The 14,183-nt window shown below is 34.7% G+C and overlaps 1 protein-coding gene across 1 annotated transcript in view; it reads right to left on the bottom strand.

Annotated features, from left to right (window-relative positions):
• The window catches only part of Syn (synapsin), a 244,756-nt gene extending 230,969 nt beyond the window's left edge, over positions 1-13,787 (bottom strand). Inside the window, exon 1 of the mRNA XM_090414520.1 lies at positions 13,620-13,787. Within this exon, the coding sequence (XP_090270646.1) occupies positions 13,620-13,787 (168 nt within the window). The remainder of the gene's footprint in view (positions 1-13,619) is intronic.
• Between the last annotated feature and the right edge of the window lie 396 nt (positions 13,788-14,183).

Genomic DNA, 14,183 nt, shown 5'->3' with positions numbered 1-14,183 from the left:
TTGCAACCACTCCCTCCTAAATTTTTGCTTGTAAGCTTTAGTTTTCTCTTTGCTCATTTTTGAAGAAGAGTATGCAACTCTTTACTGCAACGAATTATTATCAGTCTTTGAAAACTTCCCACTCGTAATCGTAACTACCAAACTGAACACTGTGGAACTAACTTGTAGCGGTGCTATCAACTTTAAAACGACAAAATGGCAGACTGTTGGGCCACGCGACTGACGTCATCATGCATTTGAAACGTGTACGATGATCGTACTAAACGTACAATACAATTCCTTATCAAATGCGAACATCTGGAAAACTTTCAAACCAATTTCTTTCTTTAACAGTAAGTTATAAGAACAACTAAAAAGAGCTGAAACTAGTTCTGAAGGAGCTAGATTTGGAGCTAGGTGCTAGATTAAAATTTTTGGAGCTAGGGAAGAAAAAAAAACGGCTAGATCTAGCTCCAAAAGAGCTAAATTGGCAACACTACATCTGATAAGTACAAGAAACCAGGAAGAACTACTCGAAGAGTCACAAGTCGTGTCATTAGTTGCATGGTAAAAAGCAGTCGATACTGGTTTTTCCTGTTGTAAACGATATTTCTTTTTAAAAGGTAGATTAAAGGTAATATCAGTAATTGAACTTTTTGATACATTTATCTATATAAATGTACACTAACTTTCCCAATGATCATTGATCTTTCATAATTCGAAATTTACAACTATATATCAATAACACAGGACTACACGTACATACTGCTGTAACTGACGAAGTCTTCAATGGTGTTTAGTTGTCATTTAATAATTTCTTTATGATAATAAACTATCATAACTTCTTTATATATTCAAATAAAACAGTCAAAATAATATTTAGAGGATTCAGATATTTGGATTATAAGAATATGTAGCATGTTTGTCATAAACGTTAGGCAAAGTTGGTGTGTTAAAAGTCCTGTCAATTTGTGTGTTCTTTTCGTTTGAATGCAATGTATGCTTGTTTTTTTGTTTAATTTTTTAGTTTGAATTTCAGTCATGGTAAATTTCTGTTTAAGTAAATAGTCCAGAGAGGTTTTACACGTGATATGTGTGTGTGTGTGTGTGTATTACCGGTTCGGTTTGTGGTTGACGTTTATCTAGTAACAAAAGTGTATACAATATTTGGAATTAGCACATTATACTTCGGTACAATTAGTTATTTGAATGCCGCATCTTATTTTGCAAACCAATGCTATCCATTTCTTTCCACTGTGACAATCATTTCACCCCTGATCTTCACAGGATCTCTTAAGAGTAGGATGTCCCTTTCTTGATCATAGTATGGTCTTACAGATCAGTTCAAAACAATTCTAAGTCAGTGGCCTCACAATAGATTAAGTATATTAATTAAATGGGGTGAAAATGTTAACTCATAAAACTTCGTTCAATACAAAAAGATAAATTAATGTGCTTTGTTAATATGCAATCACTTTTATTTAATTAAGCATCATTTAAAAAGAAAAACAGTTTAATATAATTGCAATTCGCTTTATTAGCATTATAGTAAGAGTGAGCGAGTGTGTGTACTCCAGAGAAAGAAAGAGAAATTACATCTAGTTTTCTCAATGTTGAGAGAGTCTCTGTTCGCACAATTGAAATGATCCAAACTTATTTTTAGTCGTAGGAGTCAGGTGTTCAGTACCGTTTAGGAAAAGTTCCGGAATCAATTTCTGGAGAAAGGTTCTCGGACAATCCAACCTTTATTTTTAACAGGGCTAAATACTTACTTTACGACTGTTCATGACTACGATTAAAATAAATAATAATAACAGATCAATCGTAAGGATTTTGTAATAATTACAATAAACATACAAATAAGCCAGTTATTAATTGCTACGAGTCATCCATAATCTCTAGCCGACGTAGGTTGTTAGATATTTTTAGAATCTTTTGTATGTGGGATGCACACACGCTGAAACACTTTAACGTTGCCGGTATCAAATAGGATTGCATTTGTTTTTCCCAAAGCTGAGATCTTCCCTTTTCTCTCGAAAAATATTAAAAAAACGAATGATGGAAGTACACATCTAACAAACATACCTTTTTTATTATCGAGTTGTCTTTTCATAAAGTGTCCTGTCCACTGTTGGATCGATCCATTTTAGATACGAAGAGTTTTTCGAGATAAGTGGATAGAAAACACAATGAGGACAGCGCCCTTTCTTAAATAGATGAAAAGGCGCATTTGAGTAATATTACTTAAGTCTTTCATACAAATCTTCTTAAATGAATGTTTCCAGCTCTCCGAGAAAGCAAGTTATAACTCGTAAAAGTTGGTACACTTTTCACCAGACCATATCCAATAGTACTTACGCCATCGATCAGTTCTGGCAAAAGCCACTTTCTTATCATAAACGACAGTGACACCCACGCTGATCGCCAGAGCTTGCTGCCACTCAGTCGCAACTACATGGAGAACCGACAAGTTTTAACTCTATAAAGGCATTTCTTTCCGTCTCTCTCTCTCTCCCCTCCATAAACAAACAAAACGCATTCTCTAACTGCTGTAAAAACTGAACGATGGTGCAAATATTTAAACATACTGAAATGGATTAATATGCAGAAAAGAACATTAAGTTTAAGCAATAAATCCTCTGTTTGACACACTGATATTCATTCTACAGTTTTCATGAGGATAGTTTTCATACGACACTTTCCAGCGTTCAGCACATACTTTCTCTGATAAGGGAAGATGTGAGAGGCGGACAAAGGATCGGCACATTCAAGAAGTCCAATGAACATGTCATAACAGATCAGATGACTGCGTGGAATAACCAGGGACGGAACGAAGTCGCCATATATGTTGACTGAATGTATGAAACCAACTGGTATAGAGTAAGTAAAATTATTCTTACACGGATAAAATTATTACACTGCCAGATTATTACGCAGTTTTCCCTTACGTATAGCCAATCATCGATTTGTGGTAGTATATTGGACTATTATGCGTAGATCTGGTCTAGTGGTTTCTGTTGTGATTCTGATATATTGGAGAGAGTACAAAGTAGTGTTAAAAATGATATATGGATTGTGGAATACTGATTATGAATCTGTATACTGCAGACACTAGCAAACGGGAGAAATAGGTGATATAATTGAGACTTAAAACTTCTGAAAGGGTCATACTGGATTTCAGTTGATGGAATTTTTAATTTTATGGATGGGGAGAGGCGAAGAGGGCATCCTTGGAAGCTGAGAATGAATGCCGCTAAGAAGGGGTGAGGGTTAGATTTTTCTCTCAGAGAGTGGTGCGTGATTGGAATGGATTGCCATAGGATGTTGTGAGTGCAAGCAGTGTGACTGAATTGAAGAATAAGTATGATAGCTGGTGCGTATAGTATGTGGCTTCACTCGATGAGTCCCGGACTCCATGGATTTCTCTTTTAATAATAATAATAATATGAAAGTTGTAATATATATGATATATAATTCATATCTTTTAAACAATAAGCAAACTTTAGTAGGAAATAAATGAAATCTAAAGAAATTACCTTTATGTTTTCCTTAATGTAATCGTAGATAACATTAGAATCTCCTTTGCGTTTGGAGTTACTTTAAATTAAACATATTTTAATCTTTTATTTAATAACTGTATGAACTTCGTTGTTTACTTTAGTAATTGAAAAAAAGTCAGTGTCGCGATATTTTCAATTAATTTTTTTCAATTAGCCACTAGAGTTATTTTCCAATAGCTAATATTTTGAGATTCGCTAACATCAATATGATTAAGCCATTTTAACTTTCATTATTTTTCGAGTAATATTAATTTCGTTTCAAATTTACAAGAGAGATGCAGCATGGTTGGCTAATTTAATTTTTCGAGAGCATACAAAATGAGTTCTAGTAAAATGTCAATAAGAGGAGAAATTATCATTCTTCTGTTCAGTTTTCTTGCCCAAGTTCATACAGCTAACAGACATTTTTCTTATTACATACCTATTATATTCGATAAAATGAACGGTCTAATACTTGAGGCATGTGTACGTTGCTATTCATGTATTTCATTATAAATGACAAGCATATTTTTATTCTTTTTTCTGTTTGGGTAATAATTCAATAAGTGGAACGGGACGAATGATTGAGGTCGCAGATTACAAAAACGGGTAAGAGTAATTTTAACGGCAGTGTTTGAGTTGCAATGAAAGTTTATGTGTAGCGTCTTAGTAGTAACCTCAGGTGTCTCTGCTTGTTTCAGAATAGCTCGTTTTCTTGTGAATGTTGTACTGGATAATGCCAAGGCAAATTGGATAATGAAGCCATTGAAATTTTCGGATGGTAAAACTGAACCACTTCTGTATGTGATAGGCTAACTTACCTTAAATTGAGACTTTTATAAGGGTTTTCTTATAAAGAAAATATAGCCTCTCAATAAAAGTATCACTTTTTAATCCATGTCCTAAAGGGACCGAAAAATGTCTTCGATTCTTTGAGTACGTTTTCACAACGCAGTCATATAAAGCACAAGCCGTGTGGTTAGAACGAGCTGGGTTCAAATCTCGTCGATGACATAATAAACCATAAGTAGTTTTAACATGAATTAGCGAGTATCATATAAATGTGACAGGGCTCATTTTACTCTCCACAAAACACACAAACCAGCCAAAGAACATTATCTAGAAACAAGATATAAACAATGAAATTTTAGTCTCAATCTTTGCACCACAGAAAATATAAAAATGCGAGATAATTTTCAGTCTAAGGGAATATATTTAATACAGATACAGTAACAACAAAATTAAAATAATTTATGGTATAATCCACATTCTTTATACAAGTACGGGATGCTTAATTATGTCCATTAGAGTCAGGAATGTCTTTCCTTCTTAACAAGCCATCTTTCCCAATGTGATAATCCCATTTGGAATGCCTTGCTTTCATAACGTAATAATAAATTAAGAAAATAAAAATTCAGAGGCCATTTTATGGGTAAAGAATGATGTTATAAATAGGACATCATCTTAATGATGTTCTCTTCTGTCAGATGAGATTTATGAGACAGTTTAACCGTTGTTGGTATAGCGGTCTCGTGTGAATGATAGAATCATAAGGGAGTCTTCAAGACTTGAAAGGTCTTGGAAAGCTTTCTTGCATGTAATTCAACAATAAAATATGGATTAGTAAGGAAAAGTAGAATTCCTTGCATCACCGGCATCAATTTATGTCCAGAAACCATCTTACTGGGATGTCGATTTATGCAGGTATTTGTAAAGCAGCTTGCTTCATTATTTGCTCTATATTGAAATGATCGATGAATTATGAATACGAAAAGTTTCGGGACAGTTTATCTATCTAGGAATATTTTGATATCAATTTCGTACAAGAAAATATTCAAAACGAACAAGGCAGGGACTCGGTAATAATTCTTATTACCGATTTCCTTCATTTTAAATTCAATCATACTAAAATGTAATTAGATTTTCTATACCAATAGAAAATTTAGATAACAGTTTAAAATAAATTAAAAGATAAACTTAATTTATTAGTTATTTTTCGCTCGCAAATGCGTCAAAATTAAATATCGACTATAGCGTTGTTAAATAATACAGCAGGGGTGGACAAGTTCTTCGGTAACAAGAGCCACATATAATACATTTTTGAATGTTCATGAACCGCTGAAAATATTTTGTGCCAAATCAGTTTGCTTGAAAGAAAATAGGTTAGTTTGTTGAGTGACTGAATTCTATTTCAAACGTTTTATCTTGTTTTTTCGCAGTTTTGATTCAGGAGGAAGTTCAGATGCAAACTTCTTATGATTACATTCATGGTGACGCTTTACATTACTGGCTTTAAAGTACAGTATTTGATGGCTGTGTGACAGATAAGACAGAGCCTTTTCACCCTTAACAGTAAAAGCAAAATCGTCCTCTCATCGTTCGTTTCTCATTTCTTGTTCGTATTTCCGTTTTATACTCTTCTGTTGCTGTCATTTTAAAAAAAGGGTTTTATAACTTTCACTAACATCAATCTTAAGAATTTATTAATCAAAAAAGTACTTATTTACACTACACTAGTTATGTTCCGATACTACCACAAGCGCATAACTTGTGTGTACTGCGTGAAGAGTGATGACGCATAGTCCAGACAACGGAGGCGGTGGGTAATGCAGCGATCATAGTAGTCACTTTTGGAACTAATTTTGGCGGGAGCAACACATGCCATCAAATGTGGAAACACTTTTTATCAACCGAATACGATAATAAAATCATGCTAACAACCCTTTTGACTACCATTTAAAATCTAAAAATGTAACGTTTCAAAATATCTTTTTTTTTTTTTTACTTATCTTTAAAGCATTTACGAAATAAAATATTCTAATATTGGTACACACTTTACTACTATAGATTATTAATATAAAAGTTAAAGAAAATGGCAGTGAAAACCAATATTATCTTGGGAGCTGCAGTTTGCCCACCGTTGTAATACAGTTTCGTATCTGTTTTTGCTATTCAAGGAGTTTCAAATACGTCATCATCGAAACTATCCAATCAGGTCACTACTTGAACTACAATATTATGTTTGCAATTTATTGACGAACTCTCGAATCCTAATTGTAAGCTATACCTCTTAATTTTAAAAAAAGAAGAAAATTTCTGAACATACTCAAGATATAGGTAGTTGAACAGTATTATAGGTTAGTTCGACAATGTGGTTGTACAAGTTATATAGCTAATAATTAGAGACAACTTAGTACGCATTATAAGTATTGAAAATTTTATTAACAACGAAGTCTTAGGATTAAATTGTGAAATTAATAGAGCTTTGTATAGTTAAATTACCATGTATTAGATCCCAGAAAAGTATCGCAAGTAGGGTGAGATACATTTATGAACAGAATGCGCACCAGTCACTTTCAAAATCTCACCTTTAAAGCCACTTGCACATCCTGAAAATGTCTGTGTCCATCTTGAACACCTCCTGATCTTCAATTTAGCAGTCTTTGGATACGTAATTTGTTGATCACCAGAGGATACTTGACAAGATGGGTCTTCCCTACTCATACACTAACCTAAGAAGAGTGATATGTTAGAGTTACCTATTTTAGGATAATTTTCAAACTGAGTCTCTTTGAAGAGATTCTCCTCCTTTCACGCTGTTACTGGCCACTTATCAGTCAGTCCATTATCCTGCATTGTTGAACCAGCTCTCACGTGAAATAGCTCGCATGTATGCTGACATAACCATCAAGAAGTGTACGCGTCACCCCTTCAAGCTTTACTCAGCCGATTGTCGTTAAATATTTAACGACTAAAAGCGTTGACAAGAGGATATTGAGTAAGGTTCAGTTCATACTGTTATCGTCTCGATAGAAACCGAAAGATAAAAAAAGACAGAAGTTAATTTTACCTAGGTTTCAGTCAAGTGTGTAACTATAGCTTGATAAGTCATCTCTTTTTCATAAAGCTACTGCTAACATTTACAGTAGTTGTTCAAAATTGCAAAATTCGGTTTTTTCCCTGTCAGTATTAAAGCTGAAATAAAAAGAAACCGAAAAACATCACGACGCAAATTTAAATATGGATTTTATCTTATTTTTGTTACATCTCATAACCCCAAGCAATGCAAGCATTCGGGAGTTCGCCTCTTAATTAAAATCAATCATAGAATTCACAATAAACTAATCAATCGGATTAAATTCAAGAATACGAAGTACAAAACGCGAAGAAGAACTTTTCGCTGTTTGCCATCACTAAAAATAGTACTTAAAAACATAAAAAAGAACCCTACATCATGCTATTGATTGCACTCCGACTCAGAGATTCAACTCATCTCGGTTCAACCACTAATTAATGCGATTTATTACCAATTTTACTGCTCATTTTAATTGGGCTTTTCAAAAGCATTCGCGAAAAAGGTTGTCATTTTTATTTCAAGCATACTAGAGAATGAAATCTAGCAACCTCATTTGTTATGAAACTTCAGAAAACGATCTCAATCTTGGAAAAGAAAGATGAAGGATTCTGAGAGGGAAAAAAAATCATAACTAATATAACTCTCAAATTTATAAATCTAATGCTCAGTATTGAATTATTTCAAAATACAGTTGAACACAGTTAACATTCTTCTTCGTAAGAATGCGATCTAAGAATAAAACACCATTTCCAAAACAGTTTGGTCTAATACTACCGATCTATAAATCAAGTATAAATGACTATTACACGATAAAAATCGCACATTAAACAGTCACTTCTTCCTTTGTGGTGTCAAACTCTTGCAAAAAGAAAAATACATCAGTCATAGGTTTAAAAAAGCAGTAGCTGTTGAACGATTAATCATTTGGATTTTATCTGAAATGGCAAACGTAACAACAAAAAAAAACACGTTTTTTTTCTTTGAAGCAAGAGTCTTTGTTTCCAACCCAGCCTCTTCCCTTCAATACACGTCTGGTAATGATAATGTTATGGCAGATTTTTGTGTAAACACAGGATTGTTGTGTTGTATCCTTGCTCTGCTGTAGCAGTTACAGTCAATAATTTAATAAAATTACTTAACCTTTGTGGACTATTTATGAGAAGTGTAACCGTCTTTCAGCATTCGAACAGCACTTCTTCCTTCTAAATTAGAAGAGGTACTTTTTTTCCCCATTTTATAGTCTCAAATGGGCCATTTAAGTAACGCTAATTTTACCTAATCCCTGATATCCCACATTCTTTTTGTTTCCCCGAGTAATGGTTTCTCATCTGTGTGTGTCATTAGCTAAACAGTGTCGAAATTCAGAACTTACTTCGTTTGTACGAACTACTTCAGTGTCTTCTATTCTTCGTGCACTTTTTCCCAATTAGTTAGTTTAAGCCAGTACTAATGAGTCAAATGTTTGTTTATAGAACAATAAAACCGATGAAAAAGGATGCTAGCAAGTGTCCTCGGACATTAAATTTCTAATGGTTGTTGTCTCTCTGCAAGGAGACAATTGAATTATTGATTCAAAACGTACCAAATAAAAAACAAAATAAAAAATTATAAAGTATAACATCAGAGACGAAATCAGTTAATGAAAAACTTATAAAAAGTTCAAAGATATTATTTAAATACTCAATTGAAGAAAAGTTAATTCAAACACCTTTAGGATTAAATTTTAATTAGAAACTAAAAGAAAAGTAAAAATTGTCAGCAATGTAATTCGTCCAATCAAAATAATGTTTCTGTTTATATGTCTGAGAGTTTCCTTTTCCTTCTTTTTAAATTTAAATATTCCGCTTTACAGATTATCCCATTCAAAACTTTGTCTTACTTTCATTCCATTTATTAAGCACAATAATAATAATAATACGTAATTTGAAAAAATCAAATTACCCACATTTCAATCATATTTCATGCTTAGTTTCCTGGATGCTTCTGATTATTTGGTTAGAATTTACAACTACAAGTAATTACTCGATAATTATTCACCGAAATTGCAATTTATGGGACATTTTTGTGCACCTCCAGTATTTGGGGGAAAAAAATCATATATCTAGGACTGAGCATAGTATTTGCAGCTGTTTACCCACACGTTATGGCGAGATGCTAAAATAAATTCTATTCATAATAAATTTAGTTTAATCCTTTATCCAAGTGTGAGCAAACAAAGTTTGCGCCTGAAAGTATCTTCAGGACTGGGGTAAGGTGGTAACAACACCGGGCAACGCGTTGCAACTCGTCACTCCTATCTCAGTATCCCCATAATGCAAAACACGCTCCTTGCGGATATGTATAATATTATGCATTAAGGGAAGGGCCATACCCATTGTAATGCATAACATTATACATATCCGCAAGGAGATGTGTTTTGCATTATGGGGGATACTGAGATAGGAGTGATGTTAGCTTGGTCCACCTTTGCAACGAGTTGCCCGATGTTGTACTACCTTACCCGAGTCCTGAAGATACTTTCAGGCGCAAACTTTGTTTGCTCACACTTGGATAAAGGATTAAACTAAATTTATTATAGTCTAACCAAGTGAAAAATAAACTTTCAAAATTCTATTAAATTACTCCAATAACTCAAACGATTTTTCGAAGTAAACTGGAATAGAAAGAAAGTGAAATTGCAAACGTTTCCTTTCTATTATACTCGCAAGATATGTTTGCTGAGGAATATGCAAATAAAATCCGATATCTTTTTTCGAGACTCAAGAAAAAGATATTTTTTGACCCTCCTTTTATTCAATTTTGCTGAGAAAGAATATTTTCCAATACCAGTGCTTCCATTCCTACCAATCTTGTTTCAGGGAGCGAATTTGAATATATCTCAAAAGAGAATTTTATCTCCAAGCTTGTTGTTCACTATGAAGTTTTTGTTATTCTATAATGCAATCAAATTTATGTTTTTTTATTTATTTTATTATTATTTTTTTTATCCAAGACATCTCTTTGTATTTATTGCATTACGTTGTAAGAATACAAATCGTATGTGAAATACTTTTCAGCAGCAATAGACGACGGGGATTGGTTTATATTGAATTCCTAATGCTAGAAATACTAGGGAATACTTTTTTTTTCTTCTCATTGCTTTGAGAAACAGCGCGTGTGGAATTTTACCAATAAAACATGCCCAGGAGAGGTTTTGTCATTCAGATAAATTTTCTATTATATACACTCTTATATACACCAAAGTTTGTTTGGTAGTATAGACGGAAGCGACATCATGCATACTACTTTCACGCAATTTTATTCGTATATTCTTATTGTATATACTTTCGTGATTATTTTTGTCATTGAGTTCGCTATCAGTAACTCCATTGGTTAATCTTACACTGCAGCAACTTCAATAAAGGTCAAAACGGTTTGGATAGTGATGGTTCCTGAAAAGCATAGCGTTATGCGTGTTCAAGTAGAGATTGTGCTGTGGACAATATTTTAATTAGACTACGTACCACTAGTGTAAAATTTTGTTTACTTATTGGTTTAAATAACAGAGAACATAATTTCTTCTAAAATACAACACTTTGTAGCCCATTGGAGAATATGAACCAGCTATACTTTAATCACTTTTAAAATCGAATTTATTTCTCATAATAATAATAATCATCAACAACAACCATGGATTCAATGCCCGTAGGTGTCTGTTGCCATCTTGATATGATTCTTCCATTGCATCTTATTTTCTGCAAGATGACTCAGTTTGTGTATAGAGTTTCCGCACCATTTGACAAGGTCTTCGTTCCATTATCTGTTTGGCCTTCTTAATATAATGCCACTTATATTAGGTTTGATATTTTTAGTAATATTTTAAATAGCTTTAAATATTTCAAAATTTATATAAACTTCTTATATACACCTTTAAAAATTCTATATCATAATAATACATAAAATATGAGTTGTACTGTTTCATAACCGGACTTTTGAAGAGGACAGATGTATTATTTTAGACTTGATTAGATTGCATACAAGGTTTTTCAGGAATCTCACATTGCACTGCCGCTGACACAGTTTGATTCCTACTGTCTCCCCCTCTGCATGAAACATGCAAGAGGTCTAATGGCCGGCAGGCCCCACCGGCTATGAGGACCAGTGACGGATTTGAGGTATTATATAGGGAGGTAGGCTTTCAATCTGTGGCCAAGTGAGATACTGACACTCCTTTCCCCATTTAGTAGGACGATACAAGTCTAAATATTGCTAGTAGACCACCTTGGTCTACAAAAGTGTTTGCTGGCAGGCCCCTAGCCCTGCGGGATTATACAGTATATACTGCTCTCAAACATTTTCAGCCTGCAGGAGATCCCCTCTCCGATATAGAAAACATCAAGGAGCAGATCAGGATCCCTAATAGAGAGCAGTCCCTAGAGGTACTGAAGCTCATAATGGAAAAGCTTGAATCTGACTGGCCGGGTTTTATAAAGCAGTACATTCAAACTAATGACCAGGATGGAGGAGATATCACAAGGTGAATTCATTACTGTTCTGTCACCAAAATCTCCCTGTCAAAACAACTCACAGGGGGAGCAGACTAACAAAAGACGTAGAACTACAGAGGACCAGTTGGATGAAGACTCACCAACACCAGATGTCCCGAGGAACACCGAAAAGGTTCCACCTGTTATACTAAGGGACAAGGACAAATGGACCACTGTCACATCAGCCCTTAGGGAACATAAAATCTCATATTCCTGGGCTAAAAACCAGGATGGAGTCAAACTTCAGCCAGCCTCAGTGACTGACTACAGACAAATGATGAAGCTAATAGATAACAAAAGTCTTCCTTATCACACATTTACTTTATCCAGTGAAACGAATCTCAAGGTATTACTTCATGGGGTAACCGAAGGTGTCACCTCTGAAAAAAATCACTGCTGACCTTATGAGTCAGGGCTTGACTCCAGTAAAAGTGAGCAGGATGCTCACAGAAAAAGATATGAACTGACTGCTATCTGTGCCCTCAGAATTTCTACTGAGCCGCTAAGGAAAAAGTCGTCAGCTGGGCAGTGCCATAGGTACCAAAAGTTTGGCCATGCCCAAAAACTTTGCAAGGGAAATTTCAGGTGTTTAAAATGCGGCGAGAGCCACCAGACCATCATGTGCACCAAGCCAAGATGTGCACCCCACGCCAGTTAAATGGGCCAACTGTGGAAGACCTCACCCTGCCAACTACAAGGGGTGTGTAATGCACCCCTTGTAGTTGGCAGGGTGAGGATAGAATTCCTGTTATTCAGGAATTCTACCCTCGCTATAAAATAAACTCTTGAAGATATGTAAGATATCAAGATATCATTAAAATACATGCTGAAAGCAAAGAAATCAACCAATGAAACAATTTAAGAAAGGGGACTAAATTGAATTTTCGATTTTTATATTGCAAGTTTGTGTCTTTAAAGAAGCTGCTGATAACGGGAGACAAATTTTATGAGATCCCCTTGACACTGAAGAACCCCCCCCATACACACCCACCTACAGGGCGTAAAGCTCTTTTACAGTACAGAAAAAAACAAACAAATATTGAGAACATGTAAGTAAAATTTCCAAAAGCACCTGTCCATAAATGAAGGATATATATATATATCCTTCATTTATGGACTGGTGCTTTTATATATACAGGGTATATACTGGTGCTTTTATATATACCAAGTCCAGGAGATAAAGCCAAGTTATCGCCAAGGCGTGAAAATTTGCCAACCTCATTTTGAACCGCATCGATGAGGATAATGATTTTTTGCAGCGTGTTTGTTTCTCTGATGAGGCAATATTTCACGTGAGTGGAGTAGTCAAAAGACACATTGTAAGGATCTGGGGATCTGAAAATCCACATGCCATAAGAGAACACATTCGAGCTAGTCCAAAACTCAATGTGTGGTGTGGACTAATGCATGATCGAGTGATTGGCCCTTTCTTCTTTCTTGAAATAGAAATTAATGGAAATGTGTACTTAGACATGTTCAATAATTATGCCATTCCCCAGCTACAAGAGATGAAACCAAATGTTATCTTTCAACAAGACGGAGCCCTCCCCACCCCCAACATTGGTTTCTTGATGTTTGCAAACCCCTAGACTTTTTTCGAGGGGGTATGTTAAGGATCTTGTTTATGCAACACCAGTTCCAGACCTTGTGACCGGGTGACTGTAGTTTGAACTGCCTCAACTATCTCCTCGGAAACCGATGGTCTGCCACTGCTTGTACCCTTATGAACTGAAACTGTTTCTTAAAACTTTGTCTTCCATGACTTAAAGAAATGACATCAGCTGGGTGCTTTCCATACTGTGCGCTAAACATTCGCTGCACTGTAACTGGAGATTTTGTATCTGCTAGCCACAGAACACATTGGGCTTGTTCCTGTACTGAAGCCATTTTTAAAGAAAATCAGCAGCAGCGTTCCTGGTGGCAAAAGCAGTATACTGAAAATACCAGTATTCAAACTTTATGAGTACCCAAGTTTACGTGCAGCAAAATATATTCAGTTAGTTTCATTGTTAAAATATTAAAGCCAGTTGAAATCAGGGTAATCATTTGTGGACACCCTGTATATCCTTTCCTAAGGCATAATGTATGAATCTTCGTAGCTTTTTTGGCCAGAAGACTCGAGAGAAACATTAAACGCAACAGAAACTGTTTTAGATTTTTTTTTTTAAGTACAAAGAATGCTTCATGTGGTGGGCATTGTCTTTCCAACTTAGGTTATAACCTAAATTAATCGTTTTTATGAAATATGTATAGGAGCATATCTATTAAAGTTTTGTTTAAAGT

This window comes from Typopeltis vanoorti, chromosome 2 (genome assembly GCF_054136105.1).
Source record: "Typopeltis vanoorti isolate ZY-2024b chromosome 2, IOZ_Tvanoo_1.0, whole genome shotgun sequence".
NCBI classification, from domain to species: Eukaryota; Metazoa; Arthropoda; class Arachnida; order Uropygi; family Thelyphonidae; genus Typopeltis; species Typopeltis vanoorti.
This window is presented reverse-complemented; position numbering and strand designations above follow the sequence as displayed.